The sequence below is a fragment of the Stegodyphus dumicola genome, chromosome 9 (assembly GCF_044657685.1).
Source record: "Stegodyphus dumicola isolate Sdum_Otavi_A_Nest chromosome 9, ASM4465768v1".
NCBI classification, from domain to species: domain Eukaryota; kingdom Metazoa; phylum Arthropoda; class Arachnida; order Araneae; family Eresidae; genus Stegodyphus; species Stegodyphus dumicola.
Genome location: NC_140776.1, coordinates 88,345,075 through 88,359,553, shown reverse-complemented (window position 1 = coordinate 88,359,553; position 14,479 = coordinate 88,345,075). Strand labels below are relative to the sequence as shown.

General features: G+C 34.9%; 1 protein-coding gene across 4 annotated transcripts in view; it reads right to left on the bottom strand.

Moving 5' to 3' along the window:
- The window catches only part of LOC118205418 (tectonin beta-propeller repeat-containing protein 2), a 122,326-nt gene that overhangs the window by 25,604 nt on the left and 82,243 nt on the right, over nt 1-14,479 (bottom strand). For all 4 annotated transcript variants that reach the window (XM_085823734.1, XM_085823733.1, XM_085823736.1 and 1 more), the window contains 2 exons: nt 4,277-4,501; nt 2,209-2,387 (listed from right to left, as the gene is read on the bottom strand). In XM_085823734.1, coding sequence (XP_085679860.1) covers nt 2,209-2,387; nt 4,277-4,501 — 404 coding nt within the window. The remainder of the gene's footprint in view (nt 1-2,208; nt 2,388-4,276; nt 4,502-14,479) is intronic.

Genomic DNA, 14,479 nt, shown 5'->3' with positions numbered 1-14,479 from the left:
CAATCGATTTCGAGGGCAGCTAAAGGTCCCTCCTCATCAGGAGAAAGAAATACCTAGAAAGAAGAAAATAAAGGAGAAGGAGTCTCAGAAACACGTGGTCCTTATCAGCACTGCACGTGGTTATAGCTGGATTTTTTAATCAGAGTTGCACTGGCCGCCTACTTTTACTGAGCCAGGCTATCTGATCAAGCATAAAGGACAAGAAAAATTAGTGAAGTTAAACTAGGGAGCGAGGGGCAAATGCACCTTCACGCTCAAAATCTGAACTTCAAATAATGGAAAGCAACCACTGAACGGATTTTTATACCCTCTGGTAGTACCAAACACGAGGAGGTAACGCCATCTATCGGCAAAAATAACTGAATTAAAATAGTAGAATTTTAAAGGCATTAGGAAGGACTGGATTGGACTTCAAATCATTAACTAAACCTGCTAAATCTTTGTGAATGTGAAAAGCCTCAAGAAAATCCAATTCACCTATAGAAGAAGCCTTTTAGATAATTTTTGCAGACCCAAAGTCAAAATTATGGTTAAATGTCCAACTATGATACGCTATTGAAGACTTGTTAATTTCGCCTTTTCTGACATAAGACTCATGTTCCTTGATACGAAACTTCAACACTCTTTTTGTTTGGCCAATATATCTTAAACCACACTGACACGATATACTATAAATTCCCCAAGAATTCAAGACAGAAACGTAATCTTTTAGAATCGAAGGGTGAATTTTATTAATAGGGGAGAAATGACTTGAAAATTGAATTTCTGGAGAATCCGTGCAATTTTATAGTTAACAGAAGGATAAAATGGAAGCACGACAAGATCATTAATATTATTTCTAACAGTGGAATGCCTTCTTTGATGGGAATCTGAAAAATATTTAACGGGATCACGGGAGAAAATCCATGGTCAATCGCAACTGCTCTCAAATAATTAAGTTCATTGGTAAGCAAAGATTCAGAGGAACAAACTTTAAGCGTGCGGAATACATAATAGTAAAAGGAAGCCATTTTTTGCTTAACAGTGTGGCATGACTTGGCATGGGGTGGTAAATAAACTGCAAAGGGTTTACGGTACACAGTGGTGCTAAAATCAGTTTCATTGCGGATTATAAGAATATCAAGGAAGGAGAGGGAATTGTTGGATTCAATTTCAAGAGTGAATTGGATGGCTGGATCAATTGAATTCATAATAGATAGATATGATCAATTGAATTCATAATAAAAAGGGGGGAAAGAAAAAGAGGATTTATCTGAGATTCTATCTACTATAATAATATTAATGACCTTGTCGTGCTTCCATTTTATCCTTCTGTTAGCTATAAAATTGCACGGATTCTCCAGAAATTCAATTTTCAAGTCGGTTTCTCCCCTATTAATAAAATTCACCCTTTGATTCTAAAAGATTGCGTTTCTGTCTTGAATTCTTATAGTATATCGTGTCAGTGTGGTTTAAGATATATTGGCCAAACAAAAAGAGCGTTGAAGTTTCTTATCAAGGAACATGAATCTTATGTCAGAAAAGGCAAAATTAACAAGTCTTCAATAGCGTATCATAGTTGGACATTTAACCATAATTTTGACTTTGGGTCTGCAAAAATTATCTAAAAGGCTTCTTCCATAGGTGAATTGGATTTTCTTGAGGCTTTTCACATTCACAAAGATTTAGCAGGTTTAGTTAATGATTTGAAGTCCAATCCAGTCCTTCCTAATGCCTTTAAAATTCTACTATTTTAATTTAGTTATTTTTGCCGATAGATGGCGTTACCTCCTCGCGTTTGGTACTACCAGAGAGTATAAAAATCCGTTCAGTGGTTGCTTTCCATTATTTAAAGTTTAGATTTTGAGCGTGAAGGTGCATTTGCCCCTCGCTCCCTAGTTTAACTTCACTAATTTTTCTTGTCCTTTATGCTTGATCAGATAGCCTGGCTCAGTAAAAGTAGGCGGCCAGTGCAACTCTGATTAAAAAATTCAGCTATAACCACGTGCAGTGCTGATAAGGACCACATGTTTCTGAGACTCCTTCTCCTTTATTTTCTTCTTTCTAGGTATTTCTTTCTCCTGATGAGGAGGGACCTTTCGCTGCCCTCGAAATCAATTGAGTGTTTCATTATACCTACGCTAAATACAAGGTTGTTTTTACGATTTTGATTGCCACATTAGCGTGTTTCTCTTCTAGTACAGTAAGAGATGTCCATAATTCTCTTACCTTTTCTACAAAAGAAGAAGAACTTTCTTCTACATCTGATGAAACAGGAATCCACGCTTGAGGAAGTTTTGAACGAGCAGAAGGAGAAAGTGAACCAATTCTCAACAAGACACTACCTTCTTCTGTGCAAGCCCATGAAACATGCGGGGCACAACTAATATGGGTGATACTTGTAGAACCTATTGAAGTCAAATTTTCTGCCTTTACTTTCACATTAATTTCACACACTGCAACATTCAAATGTTTTTTGTTATACGATAAATCATCATTTTCATGAATGCAGGAGCAAATACTTACTTCACAGGTAATTTTTTAATACAAGAAAACTGCTTTCTCTTGCATCTTTTTTTTTTTTTTTCTTTTGTTTTTTTGTTTAAAAGATACCTGTTTCACGAAAAGATAGGTACATAAAACAGCTTCAACTCAACAATAACTTAAAAAACATGTATTAAACTACTAGGAAAGAAGCTAGATTATGGACAACTGATTAGAGAATAAAGAATAGCCTTCAATTCTGAAAACATTGTTCAAATTTACTGAAAACTGAAAATTGCATTCATTTATTATTTGAGATTGCTTCTTAAATAATATTCAACATTTCAAACAGATAAGCTATAAATTGTGTGGATATCTTAGGAAAAGACAAATTTAATTTGTTAAAAATGAAATTTGTATTATCATTAAAGACGTAATGACTATAATCCATAAAGTAACCCCCCAAGTTATGTAAGTAATACATTCCACATATCTTTACATAGTTGGAATTTTATGTAAGTTGAATTTGTAAAGTGCTAAGTGTATTTTCTGTGGCATTATTTTATAAATGAAACTTTATGCAGCAGTATTTACTCAAATATTAATTATAAGAGTATGAAAAATACATAAAGAATATAAAAGCAAATTGAAATAACCTTTTTCATGTCAAGAATATTGATGACAGTTTATTAGTCTTGGTAACTTAGCTACTGTTTTCATCTTCATTCATACAAATTATTTTGAACTTTTCTTCTAAAGTACTGATAGCAGATCTATTTTTTAAGTTTATTTTCAGCACATTCAGTTTAACACTTTAGACCTATTTTAAGAGTAAACAACACACACTAATGACAGTAACAATAGTGAGCTTTCAAAAATAAATATAAATAAAAAAATAAAAACAAAATATCATAAAAAAACAAAACATATCCTAATTAAATACTTTAACATCTTACAAAAATAGAAAATGCAAATAATTGTTCATAAATTTAATTATGTTGATCAATTTACTTTTCTTTCACATCAGTTCATCTGCTAAGAGATTCTAAGGCCAAGAGACGAATTTTCAAAGGATTTTTTAAGTTGAGGATTAAATTCTATTAAAGGTTTTTCATTTAAAGATAGTGTAGGTAAATCTTATGTTGCACAATCAAAAATGAACCTCCTGAATCTTCCATCCTTTACTAGAAAAACTAAGCATCAGAACTTCAACTTTTATCTTTCACATGCTCTTTTTCAACATGACCTTCACCTGTGAAGTAAAACACTTGGCACCCAATAACAAATTTATTGAAAACAGCCATTATTTTTCAGCACCTATTTAAATTTTAAGTTGTTAATATTATGTTTGACCAAACTTAAATGAAACCACATTTTAAATTACACTCTAATTCTAAGGAAGAGAAAGACTACTATAAGTACAATAGTTCTTCTTGGAATATATAAAAAAGAAAACAAAAAGAACAAGTACTCACTAATTAGAGACAAATTTAACAAATGACCCACACAATTTTCTACAAATCACCACTATAAACAAATGACTAAATCAACTGCATGAATATTGTTTGAATGCAGAAGTTATACGTTGAAGAAAGAAGGAATCATTTATGGAGCCCTTATTTCTAATTGATAGGTTTCAGTTTAAATGTGACAGATTTTTTGGGCACTTACATAACTGTGAATTTATATAAGTCACATATCATAAAACTGAGAGTTAGTGTATTATGAAAACCATACAAGGATAATACATTTTATATATTAAGTATGAAAAACCAATGACATGATAAAATGATAAAATTTGAATGAATCTTACCAAGTTGTGTTAAATCTAATGCTTGCCACCAGCCACCTTGCAAGCAGGTAAGTGTAATACCTCTTCTAACATAAATTGCTCCACATTGAGATAAAAGCCACAACGACTGTGAGCAAGGCTCCAACATACGAATACCAGCTATAGACGGAAGTTCAACAGCCACAAGACTATTTGAGTTGCATAGACAAAAAAGTTCATCTGCCTTATTCACAAACCACAGGGAATCTGTGAATGATAAACTTATCCGTAAATGCAAAAAGGAAAATTATTTCATAAATTATTAACTCTTTCGCATCGAGAGATGACCAAATCTGTTTTCAACAAACATCGAAAACGCCCATGTTTACGAATTTGTCTTGGAATAGTTTTCCTTTCCCCCTTTTGCGGTTTCATCCATTCATCCATTGTGCGCAGTTTCACCTTAGGGCCGGATTGCACCTGCGAACGTCAATAGCTTTCAGTATTTCTCCTTTATTTGCTTCAAAAGAATGATTGACATGTCTTTTAACAACTCGCGAAACCAATGAGCCATACACTAACGTGGAGGGGAAAGAACTAGGTACAAAATAAACCAGGCGTTGGGGCGGTTTGCCGTTGCCTGAATGAACGGGCGCTACGGGCGATTTCGATGCCAAAGAGTTAATAATGAGAGCATTTACATAATTTATAGCTGAAAGTTCAGATTAATTTCAATAAAATATGGGAAATATATTAGAAATAACACTTCTGTATTAAGCACTTTTTAATTTTATAAACATCTACTTTATATAATTTAGTTACAAATGTAAACAAGTAAGTACTTATAAGCTATTGCAGTGGATCTGCTACCTTATAATAGGATTGTTACCTAGCTCTCTCTAAAGTTCTACTAGTTAGGTCTACAACGTACTGCTTATTTCTTCATCAACAGTTTCATAAAAATTACTGCAGAGTTTGCTTGTTACATAATCCAATATTATTCTCTACATTAAAAAACCTGCTTCTGTGTTTGTTTTTTACAGGTTTATATGCAGCTATTTGATTCTTTTTAAATTTGTCAACAAGCTTATTTATGTTGCTATTCATATTTCCTCAAAATTTGTATTTCACGTTTTCCCCCCCTTTTTTTAAGTCACATAGGGCAGGAGTGTAGAGTATTTACACTTAGATGACATTATCAGCTGTTTGTTTAACTTTCTAAATCTTCTAAATTATATAAGGTCTCAGTTGTACATAAACCAGAAAAATTATTGGTAAAGGTTGATTACATACCATACATTACCCTTCTCATTCTATTGAGGCAGAGCATGGTTAACAAACTTTATTATCAAAATGATTTTCCATCTCTCACTTTCACATTGGCATTTCAGTTTTCTATTTTTCCTATTTTTTTCATTTTTGGGTGGTTATTACATTGTTCACCTGCATCTGTTGTTTCAACAATATTAAAACCTCAAGTAGTAATACATCCTTAAGGATCCCTCCCCAAGAGTCTACATATATGTTTACATGTTTTATATTAATATATATACACATGAAACCACAGTTCCACAAGCAGTTTAAATTATGTATATGTATATAAATATATTTATCGAGTTTTATCAAAATTTTCCCGCCATCGCAAATATTGTATGTGCAAACAGTTGGTGTTGGCATGTTTAATCATAGTTTGTAAAATGATTTTTGGCATTTGAAAGAAAGAGACTTGCTTTAGAACACTGTATTGTGAAATTTGTATAAAATATCATTAAGGTGTCTGAAATGGAACTATCATGTTACCAAATTAGGAACCATCATTTACTTTCAGTTCTCTTGCAAAACTCCAGTTACAGACTGTGACCAAATGATGTATATTAGCTTTAGGTGTTAAAGTTTTAACGTATGACCCTGTGAAGGTTTGGTACTGAGAGTTCAAAAACAAAGACTAAGACATTTAAGAAGCAAAGCGCTCTGGCCAGTCTACTGATGTTGATGAGGCCTGACTGCAAGAACTTGTGGAAGAAGATCAGTATGCAACAATTCAAGAGCTTGCTAAGGAGTTAGATGTTAGTGCCATGTCCATTAGTTGTTCTATGCATTGCATAAACTAATGAAAAGTGGATTTACTTCAACAACACAGGCTGAAACGTGAGTTGGTCTGCACCCAGTGAAGCCAATGACAGTGTTGCAAAGTGCAATTTAACTAACAAAAAGATCATGCATTGTATCCGATGGGATTGCAGTGGTATTATCCACAAAGAATATCTGGAAAAAGTTAAACCCTTGGCAATAAGGTTTACAGCAAGATGCTAGTCCATGTTGATGCTGCTATCAAGGAAAAACATTGAATTGACTTCCAGTGCAAAAAGGTAATCTTCCATCAAGATAATGCAAGACTAAATGTGTTTTGCATTCACTGGATGGACTATGTGCAGATTTGAATGGGATCTTTAGCACCCAACATATGGCCCCAACATCGCTCCTTCGGACTTCTACCTTTTTTAATACCTGCAGCTACATCTTGCTAAGGCTATCTTCCATTCTGCACAGGATGTCCAAAATGAGGTTGATCTGTTTTTGAACTCACAGCCACCAAGTTTCTAGGCCGAAGGCTTTGAAAAATAACCAAAACATTGGCAGAAAATCATAGATTTGGGTGATGATTATTACCTGCACTAAAAACACTGTTTTCATGGTTTTTTCTTCTTCCCCCCTCTAAATCAAGAATGTTTCTGGGTAAAAACTTTCATTAGTAACAGATATATAACTGTTTAAGAAAATTCAAGGCTAATATTTAAAATACAGAAACATTTTACAATTTTGTTGGAATTTCTTTCTTTATATGCATGTGTGTGTGTACGTGTTAAGTAAAATTTTAACTCCTAAGGTCTTTTTAATCTGGATATTATTCTTTATTATTTTAAAAATAGTAAAATACTTATTATAAATCATTCATTCTAAAGTGCTTCATTCCAAAATTAATCAGTCATATTATTCTAATGTAATGTAAATGATGTATATACAGAGTGTTTGGAAAATATCTAGCAAAAATGAAAGACAGAGGAGACAAAAGCAAGCAGATCTTGCAATGAATGTATGTGCCAAAATGGTGCATTGAGGTGGTATAGGGTGCTGTTGAGCAGAAGAAAAAAGGCATTCAACTGCAATAAATTGTCATTCCCAGTAAGGATTTTGAGTGTTATAAGCATTGATACATGAATTGTATCTGTAAGGTTGTGACTAAAATGCAGCAACTATTAAAAACTCAGTCCCATATACCTCCTTAGAGCAGCAGCTATACCATTTGCAGCCTTGCAAATACATGGTGGTGAGCTACACTTTCAGGTAATGATCCATACCACTAGAAATCTGCTGACATGACAGCAAAACACTTTTATCTCCTGCTCAACAGAGCCCTGCACCACCTCAGCATGTCATTTGGGCCTATTCCATTGCAAAATTTTTTCATTTTGGTCCCATCTATCTGCCACTACATTTTTGACACATATTTTCTGAAAACACTGCAATTATATACCATTAAATGTAAAAATGAAGTTCTTTTATCAAATAGTATTTGAATTAACACAAGATTACATACGGCTTTTCGAATGGAAATTTCTAGCAAACAAAAATCCTACGATGTGCCCTTATTCACCTTATTCAATGCAGGCAATGTTTGGTTCTCCAAAATTAAGACCAAAAGGTTCATGAATTAACTTTGGATTTCAAGGCACCTATGATAGGAAAACTAAAAACATTCACAAGAAAGTACTTCCAAAACTGCTTCTGAAAGTTTCAGGAACAATAATATAGTTGCGTTTACGTAAAAGAGAAATGCTTTGTGCTGGTTTGAGACAAAGACAAATGGCAATATGCCTCACACTGTAACATTTTTTAATTACTTTATTTAAATATTCATGGCAATATTTATCATTCCTTATATGTAAACTATCTAACACTAGTAACATTAGATGTGGTAAAAGTTTTACACAGTAAAAAAACTGTTTTAAAGTGCATAAATCATATATAAACAAAAAGGTCTCATTGAGATCTTCAACTTGATGTCAGCTTCATATGGCTACACCGAATAGTTCCAGAGATATATTGTGCAATAAAATGTTATCTCCTTTGTCTTTGCGATTACCATTGTAAATGGAGCCAAGGAGTCATCATCTCAATAAAGAGCCTCTTAAAAGCGATTTTATATTAAAAGATATCTCGGCATTAGTTAGCCATCCAACTTCAATCCACATACCATCAGTAAGCCGGCACCTTCTGCTTGCTTCCAATACAAGTCACAAGTCTCAAGTCTGTAGTGCGATGGTGAATGGTTTCAAAATGTTTTTATAAAGTGTCTTTACAAATGCCATTTTCAAGGTTTAACATCTCGATCTACTAAGAGTGTTGCAGCATTTAAACAGAAAAAGATAGGCCACTGAATTATCAACATTTTGATGCGCATCTTAGAATTTTAGCTCCAACAGTTTTAATTTTATTAGGTGATCTTTTACAATTTCAAGCATCTGCATTTAATCCCTTCTTTGCTCTTGAGGAAGTAACGGCATAGGGTAAGTCCATGTGATCAAGCCCCTATAACAATAACAACCTTACCTTAAAAGTTACCCCAGTACAACTATCCAATGTGTTACTGCTTAGAAAACGAACTTCGAACTTTTTTTTTTTTTTTTCTTCTGTAGTATGTCAATAAGTACTTTTCCTGTTGCACATAACTGCTAATTTTTGAAATATTTACTTATTTATTATTTTTATTACTATTATTATTATTATTGCAGTTTTCTCTTTTCCCCTCCTTAATTTTCACAATTCTTCTTTTTGTGATCTCTGATATCAATCTAATGCATAGTGCGAAGATAAATAGCTGCTGCAATCTAATATATTCCACAATTTTTTTATTTCAATCTAATTTTATGATAGTTAGTACCAACATATAAATAGTGTAATCATCATTCCTTATTTTATGCCTATTCACTTTTGATTTTAACATAATTTGAGTGTATTCTGTGCATATGTAAAATAACTTTAAAGTGCATTATATAATCTTAACAATTCTTAATTTTATACAGTTTAGATAACAGCATCCTGTTATTTTCGCTGATAATTTTGCAATAAGCATGCCTTGTTAAAAATTTTAGTAACTAATTTCATAGTTTATCGTGCTTTAATTTATTTTTTCCCTTTATCTGATGTACTAACGGGTGTATTAACCCTCTGAGCGGTGCAGGATTTTAGATCTGTCATGAAGATCGGTATTTAAACAGCATTTATTAATTGAGTTTCTAAATTACTTATTTTTGTCTGTATTTTCATAAACGTACATTCATTAAGATGATATTTGCATTATTAAAGAAAGTAAGAAAGCAAAATATCTTAAATCATAAGCTAATATATGCCAAGTAGCAAAACTTCTGATGACTCGATAAAGCCTCTCATAACACTCAGAGGGTTAAGTATGTATATAAGTACATCACTTACTGTTCTTAGTTTCTCAGCATATAACATACTGCAATGACATTAGTTGTTTTATACCAATAACTGCTGCTACCAACTCTTGCCACAGCCCTTCATATCTATACTACCAGTTTTTACCTGTAGCCATATTTGGTCACAGCACTTAGCATCTTCAGAATCAGGTTCCTTTGATTTGCTTAATGAGTATCGTTTTTAATACAACTGGGACTAAGAAATGCTCCTTTCTCACATTTGATGGGGTCACTTGAAACCTCTCCCACTACAGGCAAAGATATTACTTTTTTGAATACTCCCGACAGATCGTCTATGGCTTCAAGACTGGAGAAAATTGACGCAATTGAGGAAAATTTTAGGGGGCACCTTACAGTGTGCAGGGTCAGATCCAGACTTAAGACTGCAGATCACAAGAAAATGCAGGATTATATTTGTGAGATTCTGAATATAGCCTCACAGGAACATATCCTTTTAGCCAACTAAGAGGGGCAAATTTTAGAATTAACAAGACATTTAAAATTGCAATGGCAGGCCTCAGCAGCAGTAGCAGCAACTGCACTAGTATAGCAAGCAGGAGACAGGCAGCAGCAGAAAGAAGAAGCAGCAAGTGAAGGTTTTTCTGTAGTGGTTAACAGATGCAGAAGTTCCATAGTGGTTAACAGAATGCAAAACAAGTTCCTCCTACCAACAAAGCTTCCTGACCACATATTCCTTATTAAAAATAAAGATACGAGTCACACTATTGAAAGTGTCCAAAAGCAGCTAGTCAGTATTATTAAGTCTAACAAAATGGGAATTAATGTCATCCAAGCAAGACCTATGTGCTCACAGGAACAACTCATCAGGTGTAGTGAGAAGGCAGACCTGGACAAACTCAGGACCACCATCAGTGAAATTCTGGAATTAAAAAACTCATTAAGTGTAAGAGTGCCCAGACTGCCTAGACGTATCATGATAGTCTTTGGTGTGCCATTCAACAGTACAGCTACATATATCACAGAGGCTTTCTCCAACTTATTTCCAAGTAACACGAAAGAGTTTAAACTTCCCATTCATTCATACCCAAAGGAGGATAACACCTGCCATTGGCTAGTGAGTACTGGAAGAGAATAGGCCGAACAGTTATTAGAAAGGAAAAGAATCTACATTGGACTCAGTGGCTGTAATTTCAAAGACTATCAGAATCTACATTGGACTCAGTGGCTGTAATTTCAAAGACTATCTCCAGGTGAGACAGTATTACAACTGCCAAGAATTTGGGCACTATAGACGTTATTCTAAGTCCAATACAGCCAGCTCCAAGTGTGGCAAAAGACAACCGACAGAAAAGTGCGACTCAATTACCACCAACTATGTCAACTGCAGACTTACGAATGAGAAGACAGGCAGCATCTTTGACATGCAACAGCCTGCAAGCACATCAAAATGTCCATGTTGCAGACCAGAATTGGCCAGAATGAGCTCAGCCAGCGAGTCAGTAACAGAATAAGTTTACAGCAGAGAGTAGATCAAGATCAAAATTTTACTATGCAATCTCCAAAGGATAAGGGCAGCCACACTCAATATCATGGAGGTGATGTTTTCCAGTGCAGCAGACTTGACACTCTTTACAAGAACCATACATAAGGGAGAGAAATTTCTTGACCAGCCTGTAACAAGTAAATCCTACACTCCCAGTATGAGAATGTCAGCCATTTTTGTATAATCGCCCTCTAACCCCATTGCTTATGGAAGCGACAGATGACACAGTAACAATCTTGATTGAATCCTCCAACATGAAAATAGCAATCACTTAATTAAACCCAGCCTTACCATGAACATTCCAGAACACCATAGTGGCTGGTGATTTTAATTTCACCAGCCCCTTATGGGGAGTACAGACAGAAAATCGCAGAGTGTAGAAATTGTTAGAATATGTGATGGCTCACAGACTAGCAGTAATAAATAAAGAAGACTCTCTGCTAACATTCAACAATGTAAGAGCACAAGGCTGGCCAGATATCACATTTGTTTCATCATCAGTATCTGCATACATAAACAACTGGGAGATAATGGACATATCCTCTATGAGTGACCATTGTATAATACAATATGGGATCAATAGCAACTCCCGTACCTAACAAAAAGCTGATTCAAAACCTGCTATGGAGGACACAACACATTAATATATTTCTTCAAGCCATGAGTGAGCAAAATCCTGGAGCATGTGGATAAGTGTGACTCCCCAGAGTAGCTAGACACTACATGTAACTACATCATAACTAAACTGACACAGGCAGCAAAAGCTTCCTACAAACTTAAAACAAATAAAGCCAAAAACTTTTACTACCTGGTGGAGTAACCATATCTAGGAAAGAAGAATCAAAATAAGAACCCTGAGGAGATAGGTGCACATGGAGAATGATGAAAAGCAGAAAATATTAAAGTTTGTATGCTACAGGAAGGAATTAGCTCAATATAAATCCAGTCTGAAAAACAAGAGTCATGGCATAAGCATTGTAGTAACATGCAAGCAACCTATGGAACATTACAGAAATAGTCACAAATAAGGTTTTTCAATCCCTACAACTTACTACTAAAATAAAACAAGATGCAAAAAGCAAAACAAAAACTCTAAACACCATCCTAGAAACAATATTTGCAAAGACAAGATGTAAAATGATGACTCACATAGAAATAAGACAAAAGTTTCATAGGAAAAGCCAGAAAAGCAGCTGCAGACATATTCTTCCTCTAGACCACAGACTACATAACATCATTAAAGCCCTAGCAAACAAAAAAGCACCAGGTCCCAATTGTTAAAGAAATTCACAACGACTGTTTCTACAATATGCAGAGCTTACTGGCAATTGGGACATTTTCCTAGAAGCATAAAACTAGCTGAAATTGCACTATTTCACAACCAAAGTCAGATCCGGCATCATATAGGCCTACAAGATTTTAGAATAAGTAATATTACAGTGCCTTAATTTCCACAAATACAGGAACAAGACTATAAATGAAAAGCAACATGGCTTTGCACAGAAAAATCCATAGACAATGCCTTAAAACAACTATTAGATAACATAGAACAGAACAAAGACAACAATTCAAACACATTGGTCATATCGTTGGATACCAAAGAGGCATTCAACTCACTATGGTGGCCAGACATAGTCAAATGCCTAGACACCATCAAATGCCCAAAGGAAATCCTGAACCTTATAGACAGCTACCTTACAGGACCGTTTGATACAACTTACAACAGACAATGTTATACTCAAGTTGGAAAGAGACTGTGCCCGGGGTTGCTACTTGGATCTATGCTTCGGAATCATGGAAGAAACACAGCTTTCGCACTCTATGACCAACTACAAGGAGTGGGTATCCAGGCATATGTGGATGATTTTCTGTTGGTCATTCACGTAGCACGGACAGTAGGCTAAAGGCACAAAACACGATCAATAGTTTTGCAAGCTGAGCAAATCAGCACAAATTAAATATCTCAGATAAAACTAAACTGTTTATACATAGGCATGGGGCGCAAAACTAGAATCACAGCGCCAAGCTAAATGGAGTCTATAAAAGAAGTCACCGACCTTAAATACCTAGGTATTAAGCTTTTCTGGGTACCACACATTAAAGAGCATAAGCAGAAAATATATGAGTGTAACAATTCTATGGTTAGACTAACAGGACCTCACTGGGGTACTCCAGTCACTATGCTTAAAAGCTCATACAGAACAATCTTAGAAAAGATCATATTATATGGGGCTGCCATATGGGGAAAGATGCTCACCGCTCATATGAAGAGGCAGCAGCTTCTCACCATTTAAAGAATGCAATTATTGATAATATGCAAAGGTTATAGAACATCGTCAACTGCGGCACTGTAAGTACTCATGAGTATCCCTCCACAGGACCTTATAGCAGAGACAGAATCATTATTAGTACAGACACTGCTCCGGGAAGATAACATCTGTCTGTGACAAAAGACATTCTACTACACTGACTATGAGAAGCACAACCCGATCATGCTAGAACATCCATCAGAAATGAACTTATCACACACAGTCAGAGCCAGATTTATACTTGATAAGGCCCTAAGTTATTTGAGATATGGGGTCCTTTATAAGTCTGTTATAATATATTTCAATACTATTTATACTATATTTCAATTTTTGGGAGGGCCCCCAAGAAAGCGGGACCCAAGCTATAGCTTGTGTAGCTTATACGTAAATCCAGCCCTGCACACACAGCACCTGCAATATACCCTGCCAGATAAGAAAGCACTAGCTATATGTATATAGATAGCTCAAAGACTGAGAAGGGCACAGGCTGCACCTACTAAGTATTCCAAGAAGGAGAAAAGGTTGAAAGTTGGGAAAGACGACTGGAAGGCAAAAATACCATCTTTCAGGTGGAACTTCTAATATTAAAAGCAGACATCAATTTGGCAAAGTATCAATTAGCAACAAAGGTAACTATATAGAGAGTTTATATATAATATATAGAGAGAGAATATGCCTCAAGTTTGGAGGGACAAGGAGTCCTTTAGTGCAAGGTATACAAACAAACAAACAAACAAAAAAAAAAAAAAATTCTCCTAAGGATCCCACCACATGACAGACTCAACCTTATCGGGGTTCCAGCTCATGTGGGTATTGCTGGCAAAGAGCGGTGGATTTGCTTGCGAAATCTGCAGCCAATGACTCTAGTACACTGGAAAACCCAATAAGTATGTCACAGTCTTATTTTTAAAAAAATATCGCCCAATAGCCT